The sequence below is a fragment of the Parathielavia appendiculata genome (genome assembly GCF_033297405.1).
Source record: "Parathielavia appendiculata strain CBS 731.68 unplaced genomic scaffold N657scaffold_24, whole genome shotgun sequence".
Taxonomy (NCBI): Eukaryota; Fungi; Ascomycota; class Sordariomycetes; order Sordariales; family Chaetomiaceae; genus Parathielavia; species Parathielavia appendiculata.
The window spans coordinates 96,942-121,759 of record NW_026944243.1 but is presented as its reverse complement, the minus strand read 5'-3'; the positions used below and the strand labels follow the sequence as shown (position 1 = coordinate 121,759).

General features: G+C 55.9%; 11 protein-coding genes and 1 non-coding gene across 12 annotated transcripts; 8 read left to right on the top strand and 4 right to left on the bottom strand.

Annotated features, from left to right (window-relative positions):
• The first annotated feature begins 143 nt into the window (after window positions 1–143).
• Window positions 144–1,153, top strand: N657DRAFT_649953 (uncharacterized protein). The gene is made up of 2 exons (XM_062793832.1): window positions 144–386; window positions 453–1,153. The coding sequence occupies exons 1-2, from the start codon at window positions 157–159 to the stop codon at window positions 997–999; spliced, it is 777 nt and encodes a 258-aa protein (XP_062643410.1). The 5' UTR covers window positions 144–156; the 3' UTR covers window positions 1,000–1,153.
• A 312-nt stretch (window positions 1,154–1,465) lies between these two features.
• N657DRAFT_693569 (uncharacterized protein) lies at window positions 1,466–1,963 on the top strand (the record flags this gene model as incomplete). Its single annotated transcript, XM_062797228.1, has 1 exon — window positions 1,466–1,963. One exon carries the CDS (start codon window positions 1,466–1,468, stop codon window positions 1,961–1,963), a length of 498 nt encoding a protein of 165 aa, XP_062643409.1.
• Window positions 1,964–3,196: 1,233 nt separating this feature from the next.
• On the top strand, window positions 3,197–5,731 carry N657DRAFT_626446 (Zip-domain-containing protein). The gene is made up of 5 exons (XM_062790788.1): window positions 3,197–3,643; window positions 3,714–3,914; window positions 4,026–4,817; window positions 4,886–4,985; window positions 5,071–5,731. The coding sequence occupies exons 1-5, from the start codon at window positions 3,382–3,384 to the stop codon at window positions 5,327–5,329; spliced, it is 1,614 nt and encodes a 537-aa protein (XP_062643408.1). The 5' UTR covers window positions 3,197–3,381; the 3' UTR covers window positions 5,330–5,731.
• Window positions 5,732–6,572: 841 nt separating this feature from the next.
• N657DRAFT_t149 lies at window positions 6,573–6,670 on the top strand. Its single transcript has one exon. It is a non-coding gene; the product is annotated as a tRNA-Asp (tRNA).
• A 464-nt stretch (window positions 6,671–7,134) lies between these two features.
• N657DRAFT_658887 (PLC-like phosphodiesterase) lies at window positions 7,135–8,919 on the top strand (the record flags this gene model as incomplete). The annotated part of the gene is made up of 1 exon (XM_062794936.1): window positions 7,135–8,919. The coding sequence occupies one exon, from the start codon at window positions 7,135–7,137 to the stop codon at window positions 8,917–8,919; it is 1,785 nt and encodes a 594-aa protein (XP_062643407.1).
• On the bottom strand, window positions 8,917–10,143 carry N657DRAFT_649950 (uncharacterized protein). The gene is made up of 2 exons (XM_062793831.1): window positions 10,060–10,143; window positions 8,917–9,992 (listed from the first exon to the last, which is right to left on the bottom strand). Exon 2 carries the CDS (start codon window positions 9,952–9,954, stop codon window positions 9,349–9,351), a length of 606 nt encoding a protein of 201 aa, XP_062643406.1. The 5' UTR covers window positions 9,955–9,992; window positions 10,060–10,143; the 3' UTR covers window positions 8,917–9,348.
• Window positions 10,144–10,665: 522 nt separating this feature from the next.
• Window positions 10,666–11,895, bottom strand: N657DRAFT_581237 (glycoside hydrolase family 17 protein; the record flags this gene model as incomplete). Its single annotated transcript, XM_062789509.1, has 1 exon — window positions 10,666–11,895. One exon carries the CDS (start codon window positions 11,893–11,895, stop codon window positions 10,666–10,668), a length of 1,230 nt encoding a protein of 409 aa, XP_062643405.1.
• A 1,516-nt stretch (window positions 11,896–13,411) lies between these two features.
• N657DRAFT_684267 (uncharacterized protein) lies at window positions 13,412–15,307 on the top strand (the record flags this gene model as incomplete). The annotated part of the gene is made up of 3 exons (XM_062796660.1): window positions 13,412–13,498; window positions 14,740–14,878; window positions 14,964–15,307. 3 exons carry the CDS (start codon window positions 13,412–13,414, stop codon window positions 15,305–15,307), a joined length of 570 nt encoding a protein of 189 aa, XP_062643404.1.
• A 1,632-nt stretch (window positions 15,308–16,939) lies between these two features.
• N657DRAFT_604160 (acid protease) lies at window positions 16,940–18,605 on the bottom strand (the record flags this gene model as incomplete). Its single annotated transcript, XM_062790166.1, has 3 exons — window positions 16,940–17,372; window positions 17,430–18,338; window positions 18,401–18,605. The coding sequence occupies 3 exons, from the start codon at window positions 18,603–18,605 to the stop codon at window positions 17,026–17,028; spliced, it is 1,461 nt and encodes a 486-aa protein (XP_062643403.1). The 3' UTR covers window positions 16,940–17,025.
• Window positions 18,606–20,607: 2,002 nt separating this feature from the next.
• N657DRAFT_649946 (uncharacterized protein) lies at window positions 20,608–21,097 on the top strand. Its single transcript, XM_062793830.1, has one exon. It carries the CDS (start codon window positions 20,736–20,738, stop codon window positions 21,057–21,059), a length of 324 nt encoding a protein of 107 aa, XP_062643402.1. The 5' UTR covers window positions 20,608–20,735; the 3' UTR covers window positions 21,060–21,097.
• A 100-nt stretch (window positions 21,098–21,197) lies between these two features.
• Window positions 21,198–23,461, bottom strand: N657DRAFT_684264 (uncharacterized protein; the record flags this gene model as incomplete). Its single annotated transcript, XM_062796659.1, has 5 exons — window positions 21,198–21,518; window positions 21,734–21,853; window positions 21,928–22,131; window positions 22,186–22,257; window positions 23,297–23,461. 5 exons carry the CDS (start codon window positions 23,459–23,461, stop codon window positions 21,198–21,200), a joined length of 882 nt encoding a protein of 293 aa, XP_062643401.1.
• Window positions 23,462–23,875: 414 nt separating this feature from the next.
• N657DRAFT_649943 (uncharacterized protein) lies at window positions 23,876–24,806 on the top strand. The gene has a single exon (XM_062793829.1). The coding sequence runs from the start codon at window positions 24,209–24,211 to the stop codon at window positions 24,650–24,652; it is 444 nt and encodes a 147-aa protein (XP_062643400.1). The 5' UTR covers window positions 23,876–24,208; the 3' UTR covers window positions 24,653–24,806.
• Window positions 24,807–24,818: the final 12 nt, after the last annotated feature.

The window sequence follows — 24,818 nt, the reverse complement described above, 5'->3', positions numbered from 1 at the left end:
GGGCCGGGCACCGGGCAACGGCCCAGACCACATTGTCCAATTCTTAAGATGGACCCTTGCTCATGGTACCTAAACTTCACCGGAAACAACCACGTCTCGTGCTCGATTGCAATTTTGGCGGAAGAGCCCCTCGGCAGAGGGATCTCAGTTTGCGAAATGCGCCCCTTACTAGCAACCACCACGGTGCTGCTCGCGTCTTTGGGCCTCGCCAGCGGACTTGTAGTCAAGGTAGAAGCGCAGCAGGGGCCGCACAGTACCAAGACAAAATGCAGCAAGCCTCCAGCAGCCACCTGCCTAGCTCCGGATGCTCTACAAACCGCGAGTCTCTACACGGGGTTGGAGGAGGGAACACCAGGGATCCGGCCTGGTCTGAGCGAGTCGGCCACGTAAGCCTGCAGAGACACTCCCTGATCCCTTGATGAGACCAGACAACTGACATGCTTTCTCCCCAGCGACGTCGCCAACTTCATCAACTTCTGCTCCGGCCGCACCCTCACCAACGGCCGCCAAAACACGAGCGGCTCGTGCAACGGCATCCCCATGGGCCGCATCCCCGCGACGACCAACATGATCTCGACCATCATCACATACCCGCAGCCCGGCGACCGCCTGACGCCCAACACGACCTTTTCGGTGGCCATCCAGACGCGCCACCTGCGCGCCGGCTACCTAGTCAACCCCACCACCAACTACTACACGGCGCCGCAGGACCTGGACGAGAACGGCGACGTCATCGGCCACGCCCACATCTCGATCCAGGAGATTGGCAGCCTGCGGTCGCTGACGCCGCCCGACCCGACAAAGTTTGCCTTCTTTAAGGGGATAGACGATGCGGGGGATGGTAAGGGGGGCCTGAAGGCTGAGGTTACCGGGGGTTTGCCCGAGGGCATCTATCGCGTGTGTACCATGGTCTCGGCGAGGAATCATCAGCCTGTTGCCATGCCTGTTGCGCAGAGGGGCGCTCAGGATGATTGCACCAAGTTTGAGGTTGGGGCTTGATAAGGGGTCGAATCAGGTTTGGGGGCAACGTCCGTGGCAGATACCTCCCATCAACATGAAGACGAAGTGATTTACAAAACCATATCGCATGCCACTGTGGTCTGAGTTTTGACTGGGCTCTAGAGGAGAGGTTTGAAAGATGAAACAGGCTGGCTAACGCATGTTCTGTGTGAGTGCGGGCTGACATTCTTGGCTCTTTTGTCGTGCCTTTGTTTGCTGTCAGAGAGCTGGTTGTGGATTGTTCTGATGTTAAAATCCGAATAGCCCTAGATTCTGAGAACAATGACATTGTGAAATCCTCCCCTGGTTGTCCCTGAGCACTATTAGAAGTCCCAGCACACTCAATAGTCTAAGGCTCTGGGGGACGCTCTCTACTTCAATCCGAGTGGACCAGCACCCCCAACAATCACCTCTCAGTTCGATTCAACACAAATCTCTCAACAAGATCCGTTACCCGTCCACCACAATGCACTTACCCGCCCTCTCACTTCTCTCCAACACCTGGAACTCGGGAGCACCGACGTCGCCCGATTCGTCATCTCCTGCTTCAACAACTACGTCCTCAACTTCCTCGTCTCTCACCCCCATGCTCTGGACACTGATCTGGCCCAGATACGAGCCCAAAGTTTATCTGACCATGGCACACCGGCCCGTGGGCTGGCTCTGGATCCAGCGCACGCCCGAGGCCATGCAAGCGTGGGGCCAGGAGGAGCATGCCACCTCTTTTGTGCTGCGTGTTCTTAACTACCTCGTCGCTCAGGCGAACGACTGTCGCGAGAATTTCAGGACCTACCAGCTTGTCGAAGAGGTTTACAGGCAGCTGTGCGTCTTGCAGTCGTTGGTGCAAGGGAATGGTGTTTGGGTTGTGGACGCACCTCTGCAGGAGGAGGTCAGGACGGTCCTGTTGACTGCAATGGAGGAAGTCCAGCGTTGTGATGCGGCTGGGTCTATGGTGTATCCGTAGCTCCTGTCTTCTTCCCATACCTTTTGTTGTTTTTGAAGAAGGTACAAGATAACAAGGACAGGTAGACATTTAGGCGTCAAGTCTTCAAGGCCGTCGGTTACCTTATCTTTAAACGAGCTAAACTGTGAACCGCTATCAAGAGACTTTCGCTCCCAGTCAGAACATTGTGTCTTTGCACTTCCGTGTCTCAATATCTTTTCGAAATGTTAACGTTACCCTGTTTAATTTGTTGAAGACCCAACGCTCTTGAGTGACTCGGGCAAGACAGCATAGGGTACTTAGCTTAACCTTTTCTTCTTGCTGAATAAACCCGTGCCCTGTGGAATGAGCTGTATGATTGCATATTCCCAGCACACAAGTGGCAATCGCAGCTCTCAGATTAATAGTCAAGTTCACTATTCTAGGGCATTACTGCCAGCCCTAGGCAGTTCCGCGCGCAATTCGTGGTTCACTGAACCACAATTTACCCAAGTAACCGGTCATTGACATGTTCAAGAGTGTATTATTCGAGCGCATGCCCAGCTTCTAGCTCGGCCCCTTTGTTACTAATAGGATACCTTAATCAACCATAGCTAGTATACTACAGTATGTATCCGTCTAATACCAGAAGATGGAGTTAGCCCAACACCGCATCATGTCCCTAAGCATGAGGGTTCTTGGCCTGCTCAGGAAGTGGTAGGCTACCCCTATCCGGTGGCGTTCTCGTGGAAAGGGCGAGACCAACCCCAGATATCGCCGAGATGCAGGTCGGGAACTGTACGGGTAATGGATATCCTATGATTCGAGGATTTGTCGTCTCCACTACACCACAACACACACACCTGAGCCTTTCTTCTCCCTTGGCTTATTCCCCACAGTTCATACGATGATTACTATGGTGTAAGTGAAACCACTTTGCTCCAACCCTAACCCTCATCTACCGGGCTGAGAGATCCCAGGAATGCTCGCACAGCCAGAGGTGTCGCCCATTACAGCGTGAGCTCATTGTTGAATGTAAATAATGATCAGTCCTGGTACGAGATGCACTAAAGTCACTGTAGTAAGCTGTTGGCATATCAAAAGTGCAGTTGCAAAGCTTTTGAAGCGTCATTGAGTTCCGTAAGTTGCCGAATATGTTCGTTCTTGCCGAGAACCCCACTAAAAAAAACGGGTCCCGGCAACTGCAACCGTCGGATGAGAACCCTGCTGGACCTGGTGATGCAGCCAAGTTTCAGCGTCCACTGCTGCGTCCCACTAAAATTGCCAGTAATCGGCATTGTTCGGTCGCCTTCGAACCAAGTTGCGTTGGACACTGAAGAGTCAGTTAAATCCCGCCTGAAAGAAGCAACCTTATGAAGACATAAACTACCATCTGTCAAACCCCAAACACACGAAGAAGGCCGCCAAACACCACACGCTGCGCGTGCCCTTGTCCCGCCATGAACCGGCCTTCGAGAACTGAGGACGATCTCGAGCACCCGACATGGAACCAGAATCCGCCGTTCCTGGCCCCTGACCTCACGACCCGCCAGGATCTGAACGGCATTGCCAACGCCCGCGAACATCGCCATGGGTGTACCGGTCCAGGCAACCGAGGGGGGTTCCTGAATGATGAGAAACAAGCCTGTGAAATTCGCCTCGGCGACTACGACCGTGTCTCACCCAACGGCTCACCTCTGGCAACGAGCGATCGGCTGCGCCGTAAGTGCTGTTTCTAAACCTCCACACCCCTCGTTCATTGAAGCTGCTTTCGCTAAGATGCAACCCATAGGACCGCTCGTTGCTCCCCAGACAGTGCTTGGTGGTGAAGGCCAAGCCTGTCGTTACTCGTGCCGAACCCGGGCCCCTTCGGGTTGGGTAGGCTGGATCGCGTCCGTCTTCGTTGCGTCGACGCTGATCAACCTCGCCGGGAGCTTTCTTTCAGCTCTGTTTGCGCGTACTGTCAAACCCGCTGTTTTGACCGTGGACAGAGGTGTGCATGCCCCTTTCCCATGCCTGCCCCCGCACCCCTTTGTCCGCTGCCGGGAGGATGTTTGGCATGCTTCATCCCAAACCACACGATGAACACTGACCGTCCCTGCAGCCGACGTTACTCTCGGTCGTCTCGTAAAGCGCAAGGATGCCTGCGCAGGCAGTGTCGCCAGCGCAGACGAGTACAACACGCCCCTCCACGTCGGTGCTCTACTCATCATTCTCGCCGTCTCGAGCCTGGCCTGCGCAATCCCCATGCTCGCTGCCAAGTTCCCCATCCTTCGGATCCCGGAGCCCTTCTTCTTCGGCGTCCGTCACTTCGGCACCGGCGTCCTTCTGGCCACCGCCTTCGTGCACCTGCTGCCGACCGCATTCATCTCGCTAGGCAACCCCTGCCTCTCCAATTTTTGGACCACCGACTACCCGGCCATGCCGGGAGCCATTGCCCTTGTCGGCATCTTTTTCGTGAGCGTCATCGAGATGGTTTTTAGCCCGGCGCGGACCTTTCTGCCGCAAGCTGCGCGGGCCGTATCGTCGCGCGGTGCCGAAGGGCCAGGGGCCGAGGCACAGGCGGTCCGGACATCCATGGCAGGCGGCCATTGCGGTCATGCGGCCGTTGCGGCAGCCATAACCCGGCCCTCAGCAACTCGCCGAGCGAGCATCGAGCCCGCCCCGCTGCGGGAAACGGCTTTCAGGAGGACGCAGGCCAACGCCTCCAAGGAGACACTGGAGATTGAGTCTCAGGGGGCTGGCCTCACGCCCGAGCAGCTGCACAAGAAGAGCATTCTCCAGTGCATGCTTCTGGAAGTGGGCATCCTATTCCACAGCGTCTTCATCGGCATGGCCCTGAGCGTGGCCATTGGAGGCGACTTTGTCGTTCTCCTCATCGCCATTGCCTTCCATCGTCAGTTTTCTCTCTCCCCTCTTTCCCGGCATGACTGATGGCCGGTGACTGACTGACCTGCTCCCCAGAAACATTTGAAGGCCTCGCCCTCGGCGCCCGCATCGCCTCCATCTCCTGGCCGAAGAAGACTCTCCAGCCCTGGCTGATGGTCCTTGCGTACGGATGCACGTAAGTCGTCGGATCCAACCCAACATTCCTACCGTTCCCTCATCCTGATGATTGCCATGCGAGTGACTAACCCTGGTGGGGAAAGAACACCAATTGGCCAAGCTATCGGACTGGCGACCCACACCCTCTACAGCCCCGACTCCGAGTTTGGGCTCATCCTGGTCGGCACCATGAACGCCGTGTCGTCGGGCCTGCTCGTGTTTGCTGCCCTAATCGAGCTGCTTGCCGAGGACTTTCTGAGCGACCAGAGCTGGGGCGTTCTAAGGGGCCGGAAGAGGGTGATTGCGTGCCTGCTGGTGCTGCTTGGCGCTGTTTGTATGAGCCTTGTTGGCGCCTGGGCTTGACTTATTCTGGATTTTGTTGGTTTGAAGCTCTTGGCTCCCCTCTATTTGAGGGACGTTGGCTGCAGTGTTTTGGATATAGAGTCGACGATAGAGAGGATCGGCGTGTTAGATGTTACGATGAGTTGCAATGCAAGAACGGGCAGAGCAGAAGCGGTCGGTTGGTTGGGCTTAGATGGAGCTGCGTGAGATCAAGACAGAGCATCTGGTGGAGGTTGAAGAACGGAGTTTCCAGCACCTGCCAATATTCGGTTGACCTGCCATCAAGCGGGTTGCTGCTGTAAGGCAGTGAGAGCCACATCGAGCTAAGCGCTTCGATTCAGGGTTTATACTCTAATATAGACCTTAGGGTACGGTGACGGTGGCGCCTGCCGTCGAGGTGCACGTTTGCCCTGCTCTCGCGTGCCGCACTTGCTCTGGCATCTATCCCCTGCACCTGCAAGAGCTCTTCCTTTTCTCCCCATCTTGTGATTAGCAGAAATGAGTCCCATTGGCACTGCCCTCGCGCCTCACCTAAATGTACGCTCGTCTCTCACAGGTAGTACTACAGGTATTCCAGACGTATAACTCATTTCTTTCACTTGACCTACTTGTATCCTGTTTTGTTTCTTTCCCTTTCCTCTTCCTATTCCTCTTACTTCTGTTATTCTATTTCCTCTTTTCTTACTTTTTATCTTTACATTTCATTATTTATTCTCTCTTCCTTTTTTCTCACGTTCCTTGGTTTCATGTTTCTCAGTCCTGTCTCAAGTAGTGCCCCGCCATGTGCTACGCTAACGAACTAACCAGGGCTGGATTGTATAGTTACACTATCGCGAAAGTGTTGAAACCAGAGGTTTATTCAAGTTAAGGTACTTAGTCATGTTACTAGTCGCGGCTTTCCAGAAACCTTGATACTCCTAAGGATTCCTCTCCTTTTAGAATTTGAATCGTAATAAGATAGATCAAATCCACATCGCAAGGTTACCTATGTTAATCTTTGGGATTAAGTAAATGCGCAATCTCAAGTATTATGATCCATAACAGCCTGTCGATAGAAATGCAGATAGTGACCAAGCTGCATCATACGCAGACTGTAGGTGCTTAACTTGTCAAACAGACGCTCCGTCAGTGCTCGTGGATGAAGGGGAGCAGCAGAGGTTCTCGATGGCCAGGTTGAGAGATCATGTTTAATCCTACATAATGTACCAAAACGCCCTCGCTCTGCAACGTTGCCTCGCTACGACCGGTGCCCACACCGGTGACATCTTCCGTAGTATAGTGGTCAGTATGTGAGCTTGTCAAATCCCCTCTACCGGGGTATTAGCACCGCTCGAGACCCGGGTTCAATTCCCGGCGGGAGAGGTTTTTTTGCCGGCTTGGACATCTGAGCACGGACGGCCTTGCACCTGCTGTCATTTTTCAACTTCCGAGAGGCTGCGTGTGACCCCAGATTGCCCGGCAAATAACGACCTGTGACCGACGTCAGGGACCATCTCAGCGGCATCAGGGGGTGGGGCAACAAGTCAGGGGCACAATGTCTTGGGTGTGGGAAGGACACTGATTGGTTGGCGTCTTGGCCAGCTTCCCGAACAGTATCATTTCCCGGCCGGCCAAAATTCTAGTACTTGATACCTTTTGGAGATGTATTGGATGGGCGCAAACGCGACGCAGGAGATGGCACCCGAAGTCATTTACTATATTGGGATGGTCTTCTCTTGCCGGCCGCGACTGCCCCAGTCGTGTGCACGGCTCACACAAGGTTCTGCGCTCACCGTGACGTCGCTCTCCCTCAACACAGCGGGCAGTCATCATCGCAGTGCCTGGACATGAGAGCGCTTAGGCTGTTGGCCATGCTGGCCAGCTCGGCATGTCATCTCGCGAGCGGGCAGACGGACGATATGTGTAACGCCCAAGACCGCACCTACAGCACCGAGACTATGCCTGCGGGCACCCACCAGCCGTACGACAAGCTGAATCCCGTGGTGGGCATGCTGAGCACCAAATTCTACGTCACCGTCGTCAACCTCACGCCGCACCGCTTCATGTTGGAGGGCACTCATTCGTACCAGATGGATATCTTTGACTTTGGAGACGTGCCCCAAGGTCGAGCCCGCCAGAACGCTGTCAAGTACCGGGGGACTTGGTCCACAAGAGACGACGCCGGCGAGGCCTACTACCGCATTGACGGCACCGACAAGCGCTTCGCTTTGCGGGTAAAATCGTATATTCCCAGTTCGGACCCCCGACGAGTCGTCCTAGATCTCAGCGGGATGGGGCTTGGCCAGCGAGAATACGTGTACCCCGGCGGAGACACGGCAGTGTCCCTGGTCATCACCGGGAGCAACCGTTTCGGCTTCCAGGCGTCGCTCCGGCACGGACCCGGCAACTGGATGCGGAATATGTACGACGTTATCCGCGACCGCCCGGTCCGCCACCTCATTATGCCCGGCACGCACGACGCGGGCATGAGCACGATCACGGACAAGATCGTCAGCATCGGCAGCGAGGAGAACACCCAGAACCAGGGCATCAATATCTACGACCAGCTCCAAACCGGCTCCCGCTGGTTTGACCTCCGCATCTGCTCCGTCCACGCAAACGACGACGCCGGACGAAACAACGGGTTCTGGGTGATGCACGTCAACGACGAGATGGCCACGCTCGCCATCGGCAACACTGGTGAATCCCTCGACGACGTCATCAGCGAAATCAACCGGTTCACGTCCGAGAACCCGGGCGAAATCATCTTCTTCGCCATGCGCTACCTCGTGGGCCGGTACGAGTTCCCCGACCGTGGGCCCATCCTGTGGAACGCGGCCATCGTGGACGACTTCTTCTCCAAGCTGCGGGCCATCCACAACCGCTGCCTGCACCTGGACACCAACACGGGCTTCCAGAACCACAAGGCGTCGTATTTCATGGACCACAACGAGGGCAAGGGCTGCGTCATTCTGCTGCTCAACGGCCATCTCGACGGCCGCGAGTCGCCCGCCGACGGCATCTACGACATTGGCCGCATGACCATCCGGGACCACTGGTCCAACAGGATGCAGGCGAGCGACATGGTGCCGGACCAGGTCAACAACTGGCGCTCAGTCACGCGCGGGGGCGGCGCGTCCGACTACGGCAGCTTCATGATCGCGCAGTGGCTGGTGACGCCCGATGCCGTGGCCACGACGGCTTACAGTCTGCAGAATTTTGCCATCCAGCCGACAAACCCGTCGCTGTACTGGGCGGGCGTCAACGGCATGGACCCGGAGCACTGGCCCAACGTGCTGATGGTGGACTACATTGGCGTGCAGCAGCGGGACCAATGGGCGTGGAACCGGCTGAGCGCCGAGATGTACACCCTGGCGGTGGGCATGAACCTGTACATGGCCAGCGAGAACTGCGATGTCGGCAGGCGGAGGAATCCATTGCTTAGGCGGGGCGAAATGGGCATGGTGGAGAGCCGCGGGGTGCCGTGGAACGGCATCATTTTTGCCAACGGCACGACGGTTGATGATCCTGACCCTATGCTGCATCTTGGCCGGGTTGAAATACTGAGGAACGGGACCGTGTTCGGTAACGGGACGGTGGTGGAGCAGAGCATGCCTAACCCCTGGCTGTAGGGACAGGCATGCAGGTTGCATTGAGGTGGGAGCAGGCGTCAGGATACCCCTTACGTTTCCTTAGATACAACATCATTACTCAAGCCCCTAATACCACCATTCCATCTAGCTCTGGCGTACCTCGGAGCCGATCGTCCTTCAGCAACCAGGAGACGATCCAACTGTCACAACCCCATTTTTGGTCCCTTCTCGGTATGCAAGAGAACTCAAATCAGACCTCTGGCGTTGGCTGCCGCCCGCTCGGCCCAGCGGTCCCCCGTCCATCCACATCCTCTCCCCCCCTCCTCGCATCCATAACCTGCTTCCTCGCAGCCGCCTGCTGCTGCTTCTTTCTGTTCCACCACCCAAGTCATGTCAGCAAGTCACACACTCTCTCCTCTACTTTCCTTCCTTCCTTCCTTCCATCCTCACTTCATCTCAGGACGAAACTCACCTCTCCAAATCCGCCTCCCCGGCATCAAGGCTGACCTCCCCCCTCCCGCGCCCATGCAACCGCTGAAATTCCGGCCCGCCGTGAAGAAACCCCGGCGACGACGACGACCCGGACACACGCTGCGTCCCATGTTTCTGCTCAACCGCATTTGCGACCTTGCCCTCGGCGTACGGTACATCGCCCATCCTGCCGTCGGCATCCACGTTTTCGTTTTGCTTCGGGATGGTCTCGCCATCGCCGTCCACGTCTTGCTGCCCGACGCTCACGTACCGCGTCGCGCGCCGCTCCGTGTCGTCTACCGGGCCGGACCCGCCGCGGACGCCGCGCTCTAGCGCCGTCGGCATCCCTCCGCCTTCTTGTTCTTCTGCCGAGGCGCTGCAGTGTTGGGTCTGGTTCGTCTGGTTCTGGTTCTGGGCAGATTGTTGTTGTTGGGAAGGAGGGCTCATGGGCGCGAATCGGGCTTGGAGGTAGTCTCCTGCTGCGGCGTACTCTGGCCCGGACGTGCCGGGAGTGTCGGCTACGGCGAACTCGGAAAGGTTGCGGATGGGGTTGGGTTTACTTGCCGGGTGGGCTTCCGGTTTGTTGGGGGTTCGCGTGGGCATTGTAATGGGTGTGCTGGTTGTGTATTTGCGTGTGGATTCTGTTTTGGCAAGGTGTCAGGAACTGAAATATGGGTTACCTTGATGGTTGAAGCATCGGTGGCTAACTTCAGAGTGGAAGTAAACGGCAACAGATGCCTGTGGAAAGCAGAGGCATGTTTAAAACGAGCAACGGGCGATGCAGATCGATGACGTAGAGCGGCCAGTACGAGTCAAAGTCGCGCAACCGACACTAGCAATTTGCTGCCCGATATACTTGCGGCACGAATATGTCATATTCCTGCACAAGACTGAAGAATCCGCAAGCTTTTTGCTGATGTGCATGCCATGTTTGAAGCAATCAAGAGAAAGCTCAAATCCATGCTCGCGCTGCTGGTCATTTTGGGGCGGCTAGAACCTGCAGCATCAGCCCCGAGCTCGACGATACTCGGATCATAAAACACGATACAAATGGAAACCCAGATCAGGCCTGAGAAATGCTACAGCAATTTCAGAACACGTCAGCGGAAACCAGAACAACTGTTGCCCAGCTCTATTCTTGTATGTCTAATAGTACCCAGATTCCAGCTGCAGGGATGCAGGCCGGCAGCAACGAAGGGAGAGAAGGAAAAGACAAATAAGGAAGACGCCAATGGCCGCAGACACGCGTTACCCAACAAATGCTATTGGTGTACGATTAATATCCATCGCTCAAGATTATGTTCAGCTGACTGCTTAAAACAGAGCAAAGACGCCGGCAACGAGGGCCAGGCTGCCGACGGCCGCCGCCGAGAGACTCTTGCCTATGTACGCGCCCGCAGTGCTCGGGCTCGGGCTCGACGACGACTGGGTACCGCTGCCGCTGCTACTGCTGCCACTGCTGGTACCGCTGCTGGTGCCGCTGCCAGACTGAGTGGAGCTACCGCTACCGCTATTGGCAGAACCACTGCCAGGGGCAGAGACGCCAGTTCCGGTGGCCGAGGCCGCGCTGGAGGTGGCAGTAGCGGTGGGGGTGTCAAAGGTGGTCGGGCAGGTCAGGTCGAAGAGCGGCTTCGTCGAGAGCTTCTCGGTGATGGCAAACTTCATCTCGTTGTCCGGGTTCGAGTCGCGCAGGTTGTACCAGAAGGTGGGTACCTTGTTAAAGAGTTGGCGGCAGCCAACCTCGTCCCAGTAGTACTTGGCGTTTTCGACGCTGGCGACAGCCTGATCCCAGTTGGGGCCCGTGGCGGGCCAGCCCGTCTCGGTGACCCAGATGGGCTTGCTGCCGGCAACGCCCTTGACGGCGTTGAAGGCGCGGTCGAACAGGCTGCCCGAGTTCTTGATGTCGTTGCCCTTTCCGTTCTCATAGTAGGGGTATTCGTCCACGCCGATCCAATCGACCGCGTCGACCACGGCCTTGTTGGAACTGTTAGTCCACGCATCCCACGTGTCGACGTGCCCAATGGGGACGCTCGCCAGGGCCGACCCCTCAAAGGCCTTCTTGTATTGGTTTATGAAGTTGACGATCACATCGGGACCGGCACCGACACCGGCCTTGTTGATGATGCCCGTCTCGGAGACGCGGTAAAGATCCTCGCTGCCAATCGACATGCCGATAACGAGGTCGGTGAACTTGCTGCCGTACTGCTCCACGGCCTTTTTTAGCGCGCTGAGCTCCTTGTCGATGTTGTCGGTGCCCGATGTCCAGATACCGAGCAGCAGCTTCGTGTTTGTGTCGATAGCAGCCTCGAAAGCCTGGATGGGGTCATCTTGGGAGTAGGCCTGGATGTTGGTGTAGAGGCGCACGGCGTTGAAAGTGCCTGGGGCGTTCTCGAGGCCCTGCGCCGTCTTGAACTCGGCTTCAAAGTCGGCTTTGAACTTGGCAGAGCGATCGGCGAGGGTGGCGCCAGAGTTGAAGCCGAGATAGTTCTCGGCGGACGCGCGCGAGGCGAGGACGCCGGCGACGAGAGCCGTCGTGGGACGCATCTTGATGTGTTGATTTGAAGGTTCGTCCGTAGACGGGAGTCTGACTTGGCAAACTTGGCAATTGCGTCACTGATGCAAGAGATTGTCGAGAGAAAGAGTGATGGAGAAAGCGGCCTCAATGATTGAGGAAAGAGCGTGGGAAGATTCAAAGTGACTGAATGCGAGAACCGGACAGGAACGAGTGTCGGCGTCGCACAAGGACGGTTGGTCGCAGAAGGATGAGGGAAGGAAAGAGAAGAAACGGTCACTGGGGGTGGCCTTGAAGCAGGTTTGAGGTCTTGAGATGGGGAGAAACGAACGGCGGGTCGAGAATTGTAATCATTTTGTCCCTGAATCCTTCAGGGTGGCGCCCCGGTCAGCTGCAAGGACGGGTCGGCCGGGAGGTAGCACAGTCTCAGGACGGCTTGGCGCGCCGATCGACAAGGCTCGACCTTGTTGTTTGTACGGAGTACGTCAGGATACCTGCAGTGCGGCCAGATGCATTCTGACACGAAAGTTTCCTTTTAGTTTCTTGTTGCAAGAGCCATGTTGTGGAAAGGCATGACGATAACTGAGAACCTAATACGTTTGATCTCGGAACTATGCCATCGACTGTTGTGTCCCTTGACAGCACACCACCCGGGTCCAGGGCTTCCTCGTATTGATGAAGCTGAATTCGTTCCACAACAGCACTTCCTGAAGATTTTCCCCTGGAAGAGCGGTCCACTGCAAAGCCTGGTCATAACCGGATTGGTGCCCCGCAGCTGCCCCTGACATGGAGCAAGGAGACAGTTGGCAAGCCGCCATTCAAAGGCCGAATCGAAGAACTGAGGGCCCACCGGACGTTTCAACGTTTCGACTTCACGGCCCCACCCATCAAGCATCTGGGACGCATCTCTCAAATGCCTAACTGTGGCCTGCATCGAAGTCTGAGAGACTGTATGCTATGTTCACGTTCCGGCTCTCAGTTCTAAAAAGACATGGAAGGGGAGTCCGACGGTGTTTCGGCTCCTCCGACACTCAAAATGAGGCCGGCTGTTGGCCAACAGGTTAAGGTAAGATGATCACCGATCCCGACGGCCAGGCCAACAGGGGAAGGTCCCTCGCAAAATTCGCCCTGATTGCAGAGGAATTATCATTGAAAGAGACCTGGTTTGATCACTGGTCATCCCGCTCGAGCTCGGGTATACGAAACCAGAAACAAAACAAAGGATCATCGTCACGATATGGGTCTTACCCGGGATTTAGAGTTCCCAGGCGATATCAGAGTATCAACCGCGTTACAGATACTAAGGCTCATCTTTTCCATTGGACGATATGCGTCCAGAGTTTGATACTGCGTACGTTGCTGGAGATGCTGCCACTGGTACCAATGCGCCAACCGCATTCAGCCTCGCTGCCTATTGTGTAACAACAACCCCTCCCCCACCCCGGGGGATCTCGACGTCGCGATATGATATTCTCCTCTTCGCATGCATTGCTTCGGCTCCAGCAGGGTTTACTTGTGTAATCTGGGTCAGCTTGATTGTACCCAAAAATGGACCCCATCACTGCTGTCAGCTTCGCAGCCAGCGCCCTAACATTCATCGATGTCGGTTACAAGATCGTCACCGGAACCCTGGAGGTACTCAAAATCGGCAGTCTCTCCGAGACACCCACATAAACATCGTGATAAACGACTTCCACGCGGTCGTCAGACCACTGGCTCGACTGCCCGACGGCAAGTCCGAATATGAGACGACGTTAAAGGAACTCGGCAGCAGATGCCAAACTCTATCTCAAAAGCTGTCCAACCTCCTCGAGACGCTGAAAACGAGCCCAAACGGTTCTACCTGGAAGAGCGTGAAACTGACTTCCAAATCCATGCAAAAAAGAGGAGAGATACTTGATTTCGAAAAGCAGTTAGGCAGATATCGCTCCGAGATCATGACTCGCCTGGCTTTTCAACCCTACGTACGCCTCACTCAGCAAACTTACAGCAGAAACTCATTTTTCTCTCTTTTCGTTACTTTACTTCCTTTTACTCTTCCTCTTCCTCTCCCCTGTCTCCTTCACCTCTGTCTTTTCCTGTCTTTTCTTTTCTTACTGTTTATCAGTCTTGCTGAGAGATCTCCCCTCTTTCTAGTGATCGGCAGGCAGCGATTAAGGTTTCGGTTGTCCGACTTCCAGTTACAGGTTTTGAGAGTCATTAGATGCGATGGAACAGTTGGAAAGACTTCGAGAGGACGTCTTGGACGCTATGGAAAAAACCATCCATCCAGTTTTCCCACCTGATTCACATCACCAGGATTTGGCAAGGGCAACACCGTTCTAGACCCAGCGGACCACGACATGAGTGACCAGTTGCAACTTTTGCGCGCAATACGCGACAGTGTCTACGGTTTGCTGCAGAGCAGGATCAGGCCCTCGCCCGAGATACGAATTCTCAGGCAGCTGCATTTCGGATCACTTCGTCGGAGAAAGGACCATATGGCCCCTGCTGAAGTTGACACTTTTGAGTGGTTCCCAGGAAGCCCACCCACCCATTCGGAAGAGGAAGAAGACGAAGAATAATCCGAGGAAAGGGCGGCAGCTGCATCATTTTTTCTGCACTGGTTGAGAGACGGGAACGGCGTATTCCACATTTCGGGGAAGCAGGCTTCGGCAAGTCGACCCTGATGAAGCTCCCCTTGAGTGACTGGAGAACCAAGCAGGAGCTGGGAAATGCGCTGGCTCAAAGCAGCTCGTTTCTGCCCACTTTTACTATTGGCTGTCTGGGTAGCGGTTACAGTACTCTCTGGAAGGGCTCTACCGTTCCATCCTCTTCGAAATTCTCATTCAGTGCCCGGAACTCATACCCGATGTCTTCTGACGAGCCCACCGAAGCTTCTCCAGGCCAAGGCAGAGGAGTGGATCGACGAGCTTTTCTTCGGGCCCAACGACATCAAGAAGGCCTTTACCGACCTGATAACCAGATCCACGCAGCGCGGCTGTCGTTTTTGTCTGTTCAAAGACAGCTTAGCGAGTATGGCGGGACGAGGTTGACGAGTTGGAATATCAATGGTTGGCCGACGATCTGAAACTCTTGGGCCGACTATCCAGATGTCAAGATCCTGGCCAGCTCCGTCCGTATAGGCAGTTCGAAGACACCTTCTCGGACGAGCAGCGCATTCGTCTGCATGAGTTGGCGAGATTCGACATTGTTCTCGCCGGCCGACAGATGTTTGAGAAGGACAGATCGTCCCAGCGACCCCAAGTCCAGGCGTGCTATGTCGACCTGGTAGACAAAGTCGCTGACGCCTCTCACGGGGTTCTCTCGTGGGCGAGCCTTGCTATGCGCAGTCTTCTCAAGGCCATCGCGCGATACGATCCCATCGACTCGCTGAAGCAGCATCTCCAAGCCATCACCAGGGATCTCAGCAAGCTTTACAAGAGGATCTCTCATGTCCATTGATTCTCTCGATCAGGCCAGGACTTTTAAACTGCTGCTCCTAGTTGCAGAATACCCCAGACTCATGGACTGGCAGCTGAATTTTCTGAGTGTCACGTGGCTTCAAGACTTATAGGACGTCGACTTCCCGATGAAGTGAGAGTCACGGCCGTAGACTGACGAGGAGATCCGGCAGCGCCATTTCCAAGCTAAATATCAGCTCGACGGTCTAACAAAAGGCTTATTGGAAATCGTGGAAGTCAGCCCAGTGCCTCTGATTTACCAAAAGGAGATTCTATTCTTTCACCGCACCGTACGGGATTCGTGCGCCAGAGCAGCGTGCTCCAGGAGTTTGCTGCCAAGGTTCCAACTCTGACCCATATATCCACCTACGTTCGTCTCCTCCTTGCGGAGTTTCATTTGGCGAGGACCGACGGCATTCCAGATTGCCACGATTCAAGATGCTGTAGATTTTTATTGGGGACGTGGAGGCGGTCTTCTTGATGGACTGCTAGATGCTTTCGGGCGAGCCAAGGCGCACCACAACAACCAGTCGAGGGACTCACCTGTTTTCTGCGGCTTCGCAGCCAAGCTGCGGAACGACACTGCCGGTAATGATGATTATTGCGCCCTGTGCCATTTCCACTTCCTTGCGAAGGAGTGTTTTGTTGAATACGTCCAGAGAAAAGTGGCGACCGACCCACACTTGATGCGGCCTCGAGGCCGAGTGGCCCTCCTTCTGTCCGGCGCTCTTGGAGAGAGACGTGATCCGTCTGCTGTGGTCAAGGTTCTTCTCGATGCTGGTGCATTCCCACGATCTCGTGTTGATCTATACAAGTATCTCCCAGTTCACGGTCTGGTAACTCGTCTGTACTGCTTTTGTTTATCGGTTGATCAGTCCAAGAAGAAGAGGCTACCGCCTGCGCAGTGACTGCCAGATTTTACAATACTTCCTGGAGGCGGTGGCTGATGCCAACTGTTCATTCTCCTGGCGCCCAGAACCCAAGGGGATAGTGAATCGGGGAGCCAGACCGAGCGTCACGATGGCACTCAAGGCGACAGCCATGACGGCACTCAAGATGACAGTCAAGCGTACAATTATGAGAGCACTTATGACGAGGTAAGCGACTTGGGCAGTCCAGTGACCAGTCAGTGCAGTTCGGCGTGACCCGACACATGCCATCTGCCTGCCGACCTTGCTCCGGCAGTTTGATCCGCCGAACTTGGGTGAGCTACTAAAGTTGATGGAGGAGCCAAAACCTTCAGGAACATACTGGGAGATTTCCCTCGACATGGGACTATCTGATAGGGAAGAGGACTGTTACTCCCGCCGCGGCAATTGCCACGAATTTCGGTGTTGAGGACTACGCTCCTTTTGACCCTGCAATGGACGGACCCCTATCAGTCAGGTGGAGAATTCAGTGGCCGGAGTCTACACTTTGTCATCAGGTATGTCGTGTTTGGGGATACATGGGTTGATCCGGATATACAATTCAAATACTGTTGAGTTGAATTCTGTCGGTATGGCAGGTGGGAGCCTGGAAGGAGCGGAGGACAGGAGAAGGTGTTTTACATCTTTGTACATGGCTGGCCTCCAGGAATTCGCAGGGCATTTGCACACAAGAACAGCAATTCTCCGAGCGGATCATTTTCTGACGGGAAAGGAGCGGTAATATCCGCAAATCTAATAATCAAATACAATCCGGGGTATCGCAAGCTAAAGAGCCTATCCCAAAAGGCTGTCAGGTCAGAATGTGCAGCATGAGCGCCATGCCCAAGCTCGATACCAACCCCATGCTACTCCTGGAACGCCTCGAAGTCCCCGACGTAGGCCTCGCTCTGTTGTTCTCGGAACTTGTCCCTGGGGCCTGGGACCCGCCACTGCGGGTAGGCGCAGCACCTCCTCCATCAACGCTTTCAAGGCTTGAGCTGGGCGCCAGCGTGCCGCTCGTAGAATCCACGAGTTCTGACAGACCGCACGCGCCCGTCACGGACGACAAATCCTGCACGCTGTTCAAGGCCGCCGGCGAGGAGCCGCAGTCGGCAGCTTGCGTCATCCAGATCGAGTCTGTTTCGAGGTCAAAGACAGCTAGACAGGCTTGTTAATGCCGACAAATTGCCGTCGCGGAGGGAAAAAAAAGCATACTGTAAGCTGACCGTAGGAACGTATCCCCCAGCAACGTGAACTTCTCACTCGCCATGATGCCCAGAAAACAAGCCGGAGGGCTGCTCGAAACCTCCCGGGTGAGCTCTTTGTAAGGAACCTTGACGGTCACGCCGTCGAAAGCAAAGTCGAGGGTGCCGTTTAGTCTCGCCAAAGCACAGTCAATCGTGAAAAAACCGTTGTCATCCGACATCCGGGCTCCAAAGTCGTTCGCAATGGCCGCCGTCAGGTTTGGCGACAGAAGAGTCATGGTCGAACCGCTGTCCAGGAACACGGGCGTCTTGCTGGCATCGTACACACGGTTCACGCCATTCGGCGGCGTAATGGACAGTGACTGCATGTCGACCCAGAACCGAGGCACCCCATCGGGAGACCGGTCGGCCGGCAGGACGGGCAGCCTGGCCAGTTTGCCGGCAAACTTTGATGTGTCGACGCCGCCAAAGACTATCACGCCTTCCTGCGCATCCTTGCTGCCCAGCGCGAGCGTGTATGCCTTGACCCTGATGACCATCTGCGCCCGCAGCTGGTCGACGAAGTTGAGGTACCGAGTCGCGACGTCTTTCCCGTAGCCTATCCCCAAAATCCCCGAAAAGGCGTCTTCTGACGCCGTGGCCACGCCGAACTGGACGGCCTGAAGAGCTGTGGAGCTCCCGGCCAGCGTGATGGTGTCGGTAAAGTAGGAGATGTTGGCGGTCCCGATGCCGTACCGCAGCGTTTTGGTGGTGCCGAGGGAGGTTGCCGTCGACGACTTGGTCGTGTCGTATTGGCCGATCCGTTCGCAGAAGGCGGCATCGGCGCCTGATACTGCGGTGCAGTCTGGATTCACCCACAGCTCAAATGATCCTGTGTCCAACTGGACAAAGACTGGCTGTGGCGGCGTGCCGATGCTTACTGGGACGAGGGTTAGCAAAATCTCAGTCGGCAACAGAGGATATGTATGGAAGACCCAGCACGTTGAGCATAATAGGCAATATCTGATCGGTTTGCTAGCTGGAGCTGAACCCCCCGTTTGCTGGAGAAGTAGTCGACGTTTGTCGAATGGACGATGGGCAAATGCACACAGCCTTGGTCGTGTGTCGATGGCTGAAGAGCGGTGGCATAGCAGCAGAACAAGGCAACGAGCACGACCGATGCCGAGAAGAGGGAGGGGACTGCCATTGCTGGCGATGGCTGACCCGGACTACCTCGGTGACGTCTGCATCTGCAGCAGCATCGACAGCAACGGGCTAAGTAGAAGCAAAGGAAGAGAAGCGAGATAGATGGTAGACACCCGCCAGCCGAGCCCCGGCACCGAGCCGAGGGAAACTCAAGTCGAGAGATGAGGAGGCCCGGCTCCCTCAGATCGCGTACGGAATTTGCCTCCACCAGTCTTGCAACGAGTGGCAACAAGGAGCAAAGGGAAGGGAGAAGAGAAGGGAATGGACTAGAGGAGAGGGAAGCAACAAACAGTAACAGTGAAGGAAACGCCAAACCCAGCATAATAACAGAAGCAGGTTGAGAAAGGAGAAACGGACGGCATGTTCGGTTGTCCACTGTTTGAGAGGCAAGGAGATGGGTTGTACTTCCCGCGCCCGTGTGCTGTCGGCGTATCAGCCTGCGTTGAGCCAACTGCTTGCAAATTCGGCACGGCAGGCTATTTGCAAAATGGACGAAACAGCCGCGCGCTTGATGTTTCGCCACACTGTCAGTTTGAAAAGAAACAGCTGGACTGCGCTTTCTCCAATGGACCGACGACATTCAAAGGGGAGATCGGGACGAGGTCTGGGGCGCGGGGGAACGGCTTCGAAGCGCGGTGCATGCGCAGCGGCCTGAAGAAGCGCGCGGTCTATGGAATTGCATGCGTGCACCTACTGCACCCTTTTCTGACGCTCCCCGCCGCAATGCAAACCTGCGACGTCTAGAGCGATGTTGCCGGAAGATCAAACACACAAGGGGTTGTCGTTCAAGGGCGAGTCCCTGCATTGCAGGAAACGATTACCAGCGCTCGGGATCCCTGTTTCATGCTTTCAGCCTCCGCCGCCAAGTGCTCCCTGGAACCGATAACGTCAGATGTGGGAACGCTTCCCGGCACCTGCAGACGGCTGGTCCACATTTGTGCAGGTCTATCACAACACGCAACTGCGGATTGTCCACATCCTGAATCCCGTCCTGCATCATCACCAGTTCACCAGTATCGACACTTCGTTGATTTGCATCCTCTGCGCATTTTCGTGAGCATTCGCTTTTACTGCGAACCTTCTATCTCCTGCTACAGTAATATTGAGTTTTTTTGCGCCTTCAGTATCTTGCCATTTCAGCGTGGTTGTTTGCAACGATTTTCGCGTTTGGATCGCTCTGCAAGCGCAGCAGCGATCATCAACAGCAACCACTGCGCGTCATCACCACTGTTGATCACTTCGTTGCTCTGCATCAGGTAGGCTCGTGCCGGCGCGACCCGCAGGCCTTTGATCTCCTGCTCAGGAATTCATCCTGACTGGTATGATGGTACACTCTCATACGCACCACTAGGACGTGCCGTGTTGGAACTGACCGCCGTCCTATTCAGCCTCGCTCCGTAGCTGGAGTACATGTCCCGCAGGGCCTACAGTCCCAGTGCCCTTGTATACCTATATGTAGCACATAAAGTGAGAAATGCAGACCTGGCCAAACCATCCTGAGGATAAACCTTGGTAGGTTAAAGGTTGGCTTTTCCTGATGCTCACACCTTTTGCCCCTCGTTCACCTGGCATCCACTCAGACCTGAACATGTCATTCGAGTGGCTTGACGACGACATGTGGGCGGCCATTGCGGTACCCCCGCCCTCTCCCGACTTCTCTCGCGCCCTAACGGCAGCGCCCTGCTTGGGGACGGAGGATCTTGTCGCGATATCAGGAACCTCTGCTATTGCGGAAACCCACTGGCCTGTAAAAACACCAACAAGCCCCACGGTTCCTGCATCGGCATCGCCACCGGTATCTTGGGATCGATGCGCGGCAACTCGCATCGCCGCCTGATGGGAAGCCACGAGCGCTTTTCGTCATCATATTCATCGTCGTCATGGCCGTTAATCACGACAACCGCTACGCCTGTGGACTCGGTGCTATCGACGACGCGAGAGGCTGCGCAGCTTGTGCGCGACCTTCTCGACTGCCCGACGTGCCGCACCGGCTCCCAGCTGCAGCTGTTGCTGACCGTCGCCTTCGCCGTGGTTATCGCGGGTACCGGCGCATCATCAGCATATATCACCATTATACTAGGGAGGAACTCACGCAGCAGCAGCAGCAGCATCGCGTAGATAACGAGCTGAAATGCGGCCCCCTCAGTCTCGGCAACCACCAGATAGATGGCAACATGAGACCGTGCTCGTGGGCGCGTCGTTGGCAGCAGGCTGCAGAAGCTGGAAGCGGTCATGGGGGATATTCTGGAACCTGCTTCGGCGGCACAACCAGAGCCAAAAGTGGGGTGGCGCAAAGACTGGAGGCAGCGACAGCAGCAGCTCGGCTTTGTCGGCGCTACTCCACGGATTATATCTCGAGAGGGGCTCGTTCCTTGCCGAGCAGCGCAGCGCAGCCAGACATGAGCTCACAGGGTTGTGCGCCTCGAGACGGGGACAATTCACCTGGTCCGTGTAACTTTTTGATAGAGTAGCGCTGGGAGGTCCTTGGATAGGGTCATTGTGTGTGTATCTAATTTTGTGTGGATTCTGAACTATCTGCTGAGAATGTGCAACAGGACACATAAAAGACCCAGCCCCTTTTCATCCATGTTCCTCAGTCCTTGCGCTCGGCAAAGATGACGCAACCCCGTAGGCGGGCGCGTGCTGCTCGACCCTCACGGTTCTCAGGCCCGCGCGGTCCAAGAGGGTGTCCCACTGCGGCGCGGTGATCTCGCCGGCGCTGAAGAGCATCAACATATGCAGGTCGGGCCTCGCGCCCAGGCGCCCCCGTCTCCGGCACCGCGACCTCGTCGATCAGCACCTGCGAGCCGGCGGACAGAGCCGGCGTGATGGAAGAGAGAATATGCGCCGCCTTGTAGTCGTTCCAGTTGTGCAGAATCGCCCTCAGGTAGTAGTATCTGGCTCCGGTCCAAATCTCGGGTCTTGTTAGCAAGATATTGCGGAAACAGTGGGAATAATATCTGCTAATCAGTTTACTGTTGCGGTGATGTTTACGCACGGTTCACAGGCTGCGGCTGGAAAAAGTCGTGCGCCATCAGCTGCATTTCCCTTGATGGCCGGGGCGCTGTCAAAGGTCTCCTCGCGATTCTGCACCACCACCCGGCCGGCCAGTTCCGGATGTTATGCCACCAGCCGTGCGGGCTGATGCTGGGTGTTGCCGCCAATGTCTACGAGGACGGGGTCTCGATGGGCGGCACTGACGCACGCGTCCAACGGGACAACATCCAAGCCGTTGCCTTTTTTAGGGACCTGTCACGAGCAAGCAACGGTCAATCGGTTAACTCGGTTCGATGAAGCAATAAACATAAACAAATGGTTCATACCCCCATCAGGCTCTGGAAGTCGGCCGCCACGTCCGGGCGCTTCTTGAGCCAAGGGAAGAGGCCCTTGTCGGCAGCCAAACCCCTGTGCAGCACCGACGCGCCGGACGTCTCGTTGCGGTACCCGTTTTCGCCCAGGTGGTCGGGCAGTGCCTGGAATGACGGGCGTGCTGATGGAGCGCAGCGGCGCCGCGATGCGCGCGTCCGCTAGCGTGCGCATCGTCTTGCAGGCGGCGTAACGGTCTGGTCCAATTCGGCCACGAACGGGTTCGTCGCTAGGTAGCGCGTGATGCGGCCGACTAGCTCCGGCTCGGCAACCGTCGGCTCGGCGAGCTGTGCCGATGACAGCGGCGTCTTCGCTCGCCGCCAGCAATGCGAAGAAAGGGGAACGGCGGCGGCGCCCGTAATCTTCCACCCCACCCGTTCAGCTATCTGCAGGAGGCTACATTCCCAGCCCAAGAGCACCATCGCCCGTCGAAGTCACGCCCACCAACACCGCCGCCCGTGACCGGGACAGAGCCCATCATCACGCCTCCCTCTTCGACAGCGAGTGCTCGGTCCGAGTCGGTTACGACAGAAGCTGCTGGACAACAGCACCCGTACGTGGCCGCCTGTATGCGGCTTATCGTCTCTTAGGAGACGAGCCTGGAGGCCGAGGACCTTTGCCCCGAGACGGCGCTCGTAGATGCCGGCGTCTCCCCGCTCATGTCGCTTACGCTACTAGTAGCTGACAAGCTCCAAGCGGAGCTGAGCGTCCCTATCAAGTAGTCGCTGTTCCTCGGGTGCGCCACCGTCGGGAACCTGAAGGGGTGGCTGATGAAGCATGGCTCTCGATGATTTGAGAAGCCAAACAAGTCTGTGTGTCTGGGTTGTGGAAGTGCCGATGGTAGGGCGAGTGGGAACCATTGGAAGGGAAGAGGGGGTTCTGCCTCGTAGCTTGATTGGATTGCTTCTTGTATTTAGCTAGAACAAGAGTGTCTTCTTGGCAAACGGTCAATGTGATGGTGAGACCGTATGACATTCAAAGGGGGTTCTTGATTCTAGAACGCCAAGATTTTTTTTGGCATGTTTGTTTACTGAAAAGGGGGTACGCGGCAAAAGGAGGGGCGCAACCAGGGCAGGCTTTACAGGCGAACAATAGATGACGGGACAAGGTGACGAGATAATAATGGTAGAAAGATAAGGTATTTCAGCTTTGTTTTGATTGATTACACACACTAGATTCACATTCTAGAAAGCAGGAAGGTGAAGTGTCTATAGATAGGCGTACACTAATTACGATGGACTGCAAGAACCCCTGCCTGACTGGCACACTTAGAATACCATCAAACAACCAGGGACCCTCTTCTACGTGACGCGCTGGGGGTCGTACTTGCGGCTGGCGGCCTGGAGCTTGGCGAGGATGTCCTTGCCCCAGACTCTGGTAGATGCCCTTTGTGTTGTCGGCGTAGTCGGCGTGGACGAACTCGAGCAGACAGCACTCGCGATGGAGCAGCCTCCGCTCGGCGCGCACAATTCGGACGCCGCAGTCGGGCATGAAATTGTTGGTCGCCGGGGTTTTCAGCCCTCGATCGACACAATATTGACGGAGAGAAAGGCGGGACTGAAGAGGAGTGGGTAGGTGAGAATGGCTGCGTGCTGATAAGGTACCAGGTAGGCAACGCACGCTATTCAACCTAGTACCGTGCCGTTGGCATGAAAGACATGGTCAATAGTCAAGAATACTCCACAGTGACTTAGAAACAGTGACTTAGAAACAGTGACTTAGAAACAGTGACTTAGAAACAGGGACTTAGAAACTCTCCCGAGTTGTGGCAGGGCAGTTCATGGATTGGCTGGATACGGACAGCACTGCAATTGCCTGAGCACATGCATGACAGAAGCGGGAACCAACAAGTAGAGGTTGGGCAGCAAGCAAAAAAGTGGAGAACCAACAAAGACATGAAGAGGCAGCAAAACGGGCTTTCATTCCAGCAGGTCAAGCAAGTTCTCGTCTCGTACGTACATCTTTCCCTACCTACCTGAGGCCTCTTCCCGGTTCATTTTCCCGAGACACGGGGGCTTGTCCGCTCCAACCACGACTCGCTCACGGTCGCAACACACGCCGTAGATCTGCTGGACAGCGGCAAACTGCGCCGCGTCTTCGCCGACATCGCAACCGTCCGCGGTGGCGTCGGCACGCCATGGTGGCGCAGGCGCTGGTGCTGGGCAACCAAGACAAGAAAAAGGAGATGACGCTCGTCAACCTCACAACGGTCGGCATCTTCTTCCCGCCCTTCCCGGCATGGGCGCCTACGTCAGCTCCAAAATGGTCGCCGTCAAGCTGCTGCAGGCCTCTGGGCCCGAGAACCCGCACGTCCGGATCCACCATGTCCACCCGGGCTTTCTCGACACCGCCAAGTCCGCCCAGCTGGCCAAGACCACCAAGCTGCCCTTCAGCTTCGACGACAGTACGTTATCTCTTCGCCTCCTCTTGATGGCAAACCCATATCGATCAGATTTTACCCCTTACTTCTCCCCAGTCTCTCCCCGCCGACTTCCTCGTCTGGGTCGTGTCGCCCGAGGCCGAGTTCCTCAACGGCAAGGTGGTGTTCGCCGCCTGGGACGTCGACGAGCTCAAGAATCGCGACAAGGAGACTGTCGACATCAACCCCTTCAACGGCGAGTTGTGGGTGGGCTCTCGGGCTTCCCGTGCTATGTCGGCGGCCATGCTCTTGGAGGGCACTAGATGTAGATGTCCATGGATGTCGGGATGGTGATAGGAATTGTCAGTAACACGTCACCTGGCATACGTGGGACACAGCCCTGCACCAAGGAAACACATACAATCAACGGCGGGCTGAGAGAGAGAAGCTGAATTCATTCCTAACAATGGAGGGTGGTAGTATAGCAAC

Excerpts from the sequence above, each read along its gene's own strand:
- N657DRAFT_626446 (XM_062790788.1), top strand. The coding sequence starts at position 3,382 with ATGAACCGGCCTTCGAGAACTGAGGACGATCTCGAGCACCCGACATGG. Across the intron at positions 3,644-3,713 it reads AACGAGCGATCGGCTGCGCC|GACCGCTCGTTGCTCCCCAG; the intron begins GTAAGTGCTGTT and ends TGCAACCCATAG. Across the intron at positions 4,818-4,885 it reads CATCGCCATTGCCTTCCATC|AAACATTTGAAGGCCTCGCC; the intron begins GTCAGTTTTCTC and ends CCTGCTCCCCAG.
- N657DRAFT_649943 (XM_062793829.1), top strand. The coding sequence starts at position 24,209 with ATGGGCGCCTACGTCAGCTCCAAAATGGTCGCCGTCAAGCTGCTGCAG.
- N657DRAFT_649953 (XM_062793832.1), top strand. The coding sequence starts at position 157 with ATGCGCCCCTTACTAGCAACCACCACGGTGCTGCTCGCGTCTTTGGGC. Across the intron at positions 387-452 it reads GGTCTGAGCGAGTCGGCCAC|CGACGTCGCCAACTTCATCA; the intron begins GTAAGCCTGCAG and ends CTTTCTCCCCAG.
- N657DRAFT_649950 (XM_062793831.1), bottom strand. The coding sequence starts at position 9,954 with ATGCCCACGCGAACCCCCAACAAACCGGAAGCCCACCCGGCAAGTAAA.
- N657DRAFT_649946 (XM_062793830.1), top strand. The coding sequence starts at position 20,736 with ATGCGGCCCCCTCAGTCTCGGCAACCACCAGATAGATGGCAACATGAG.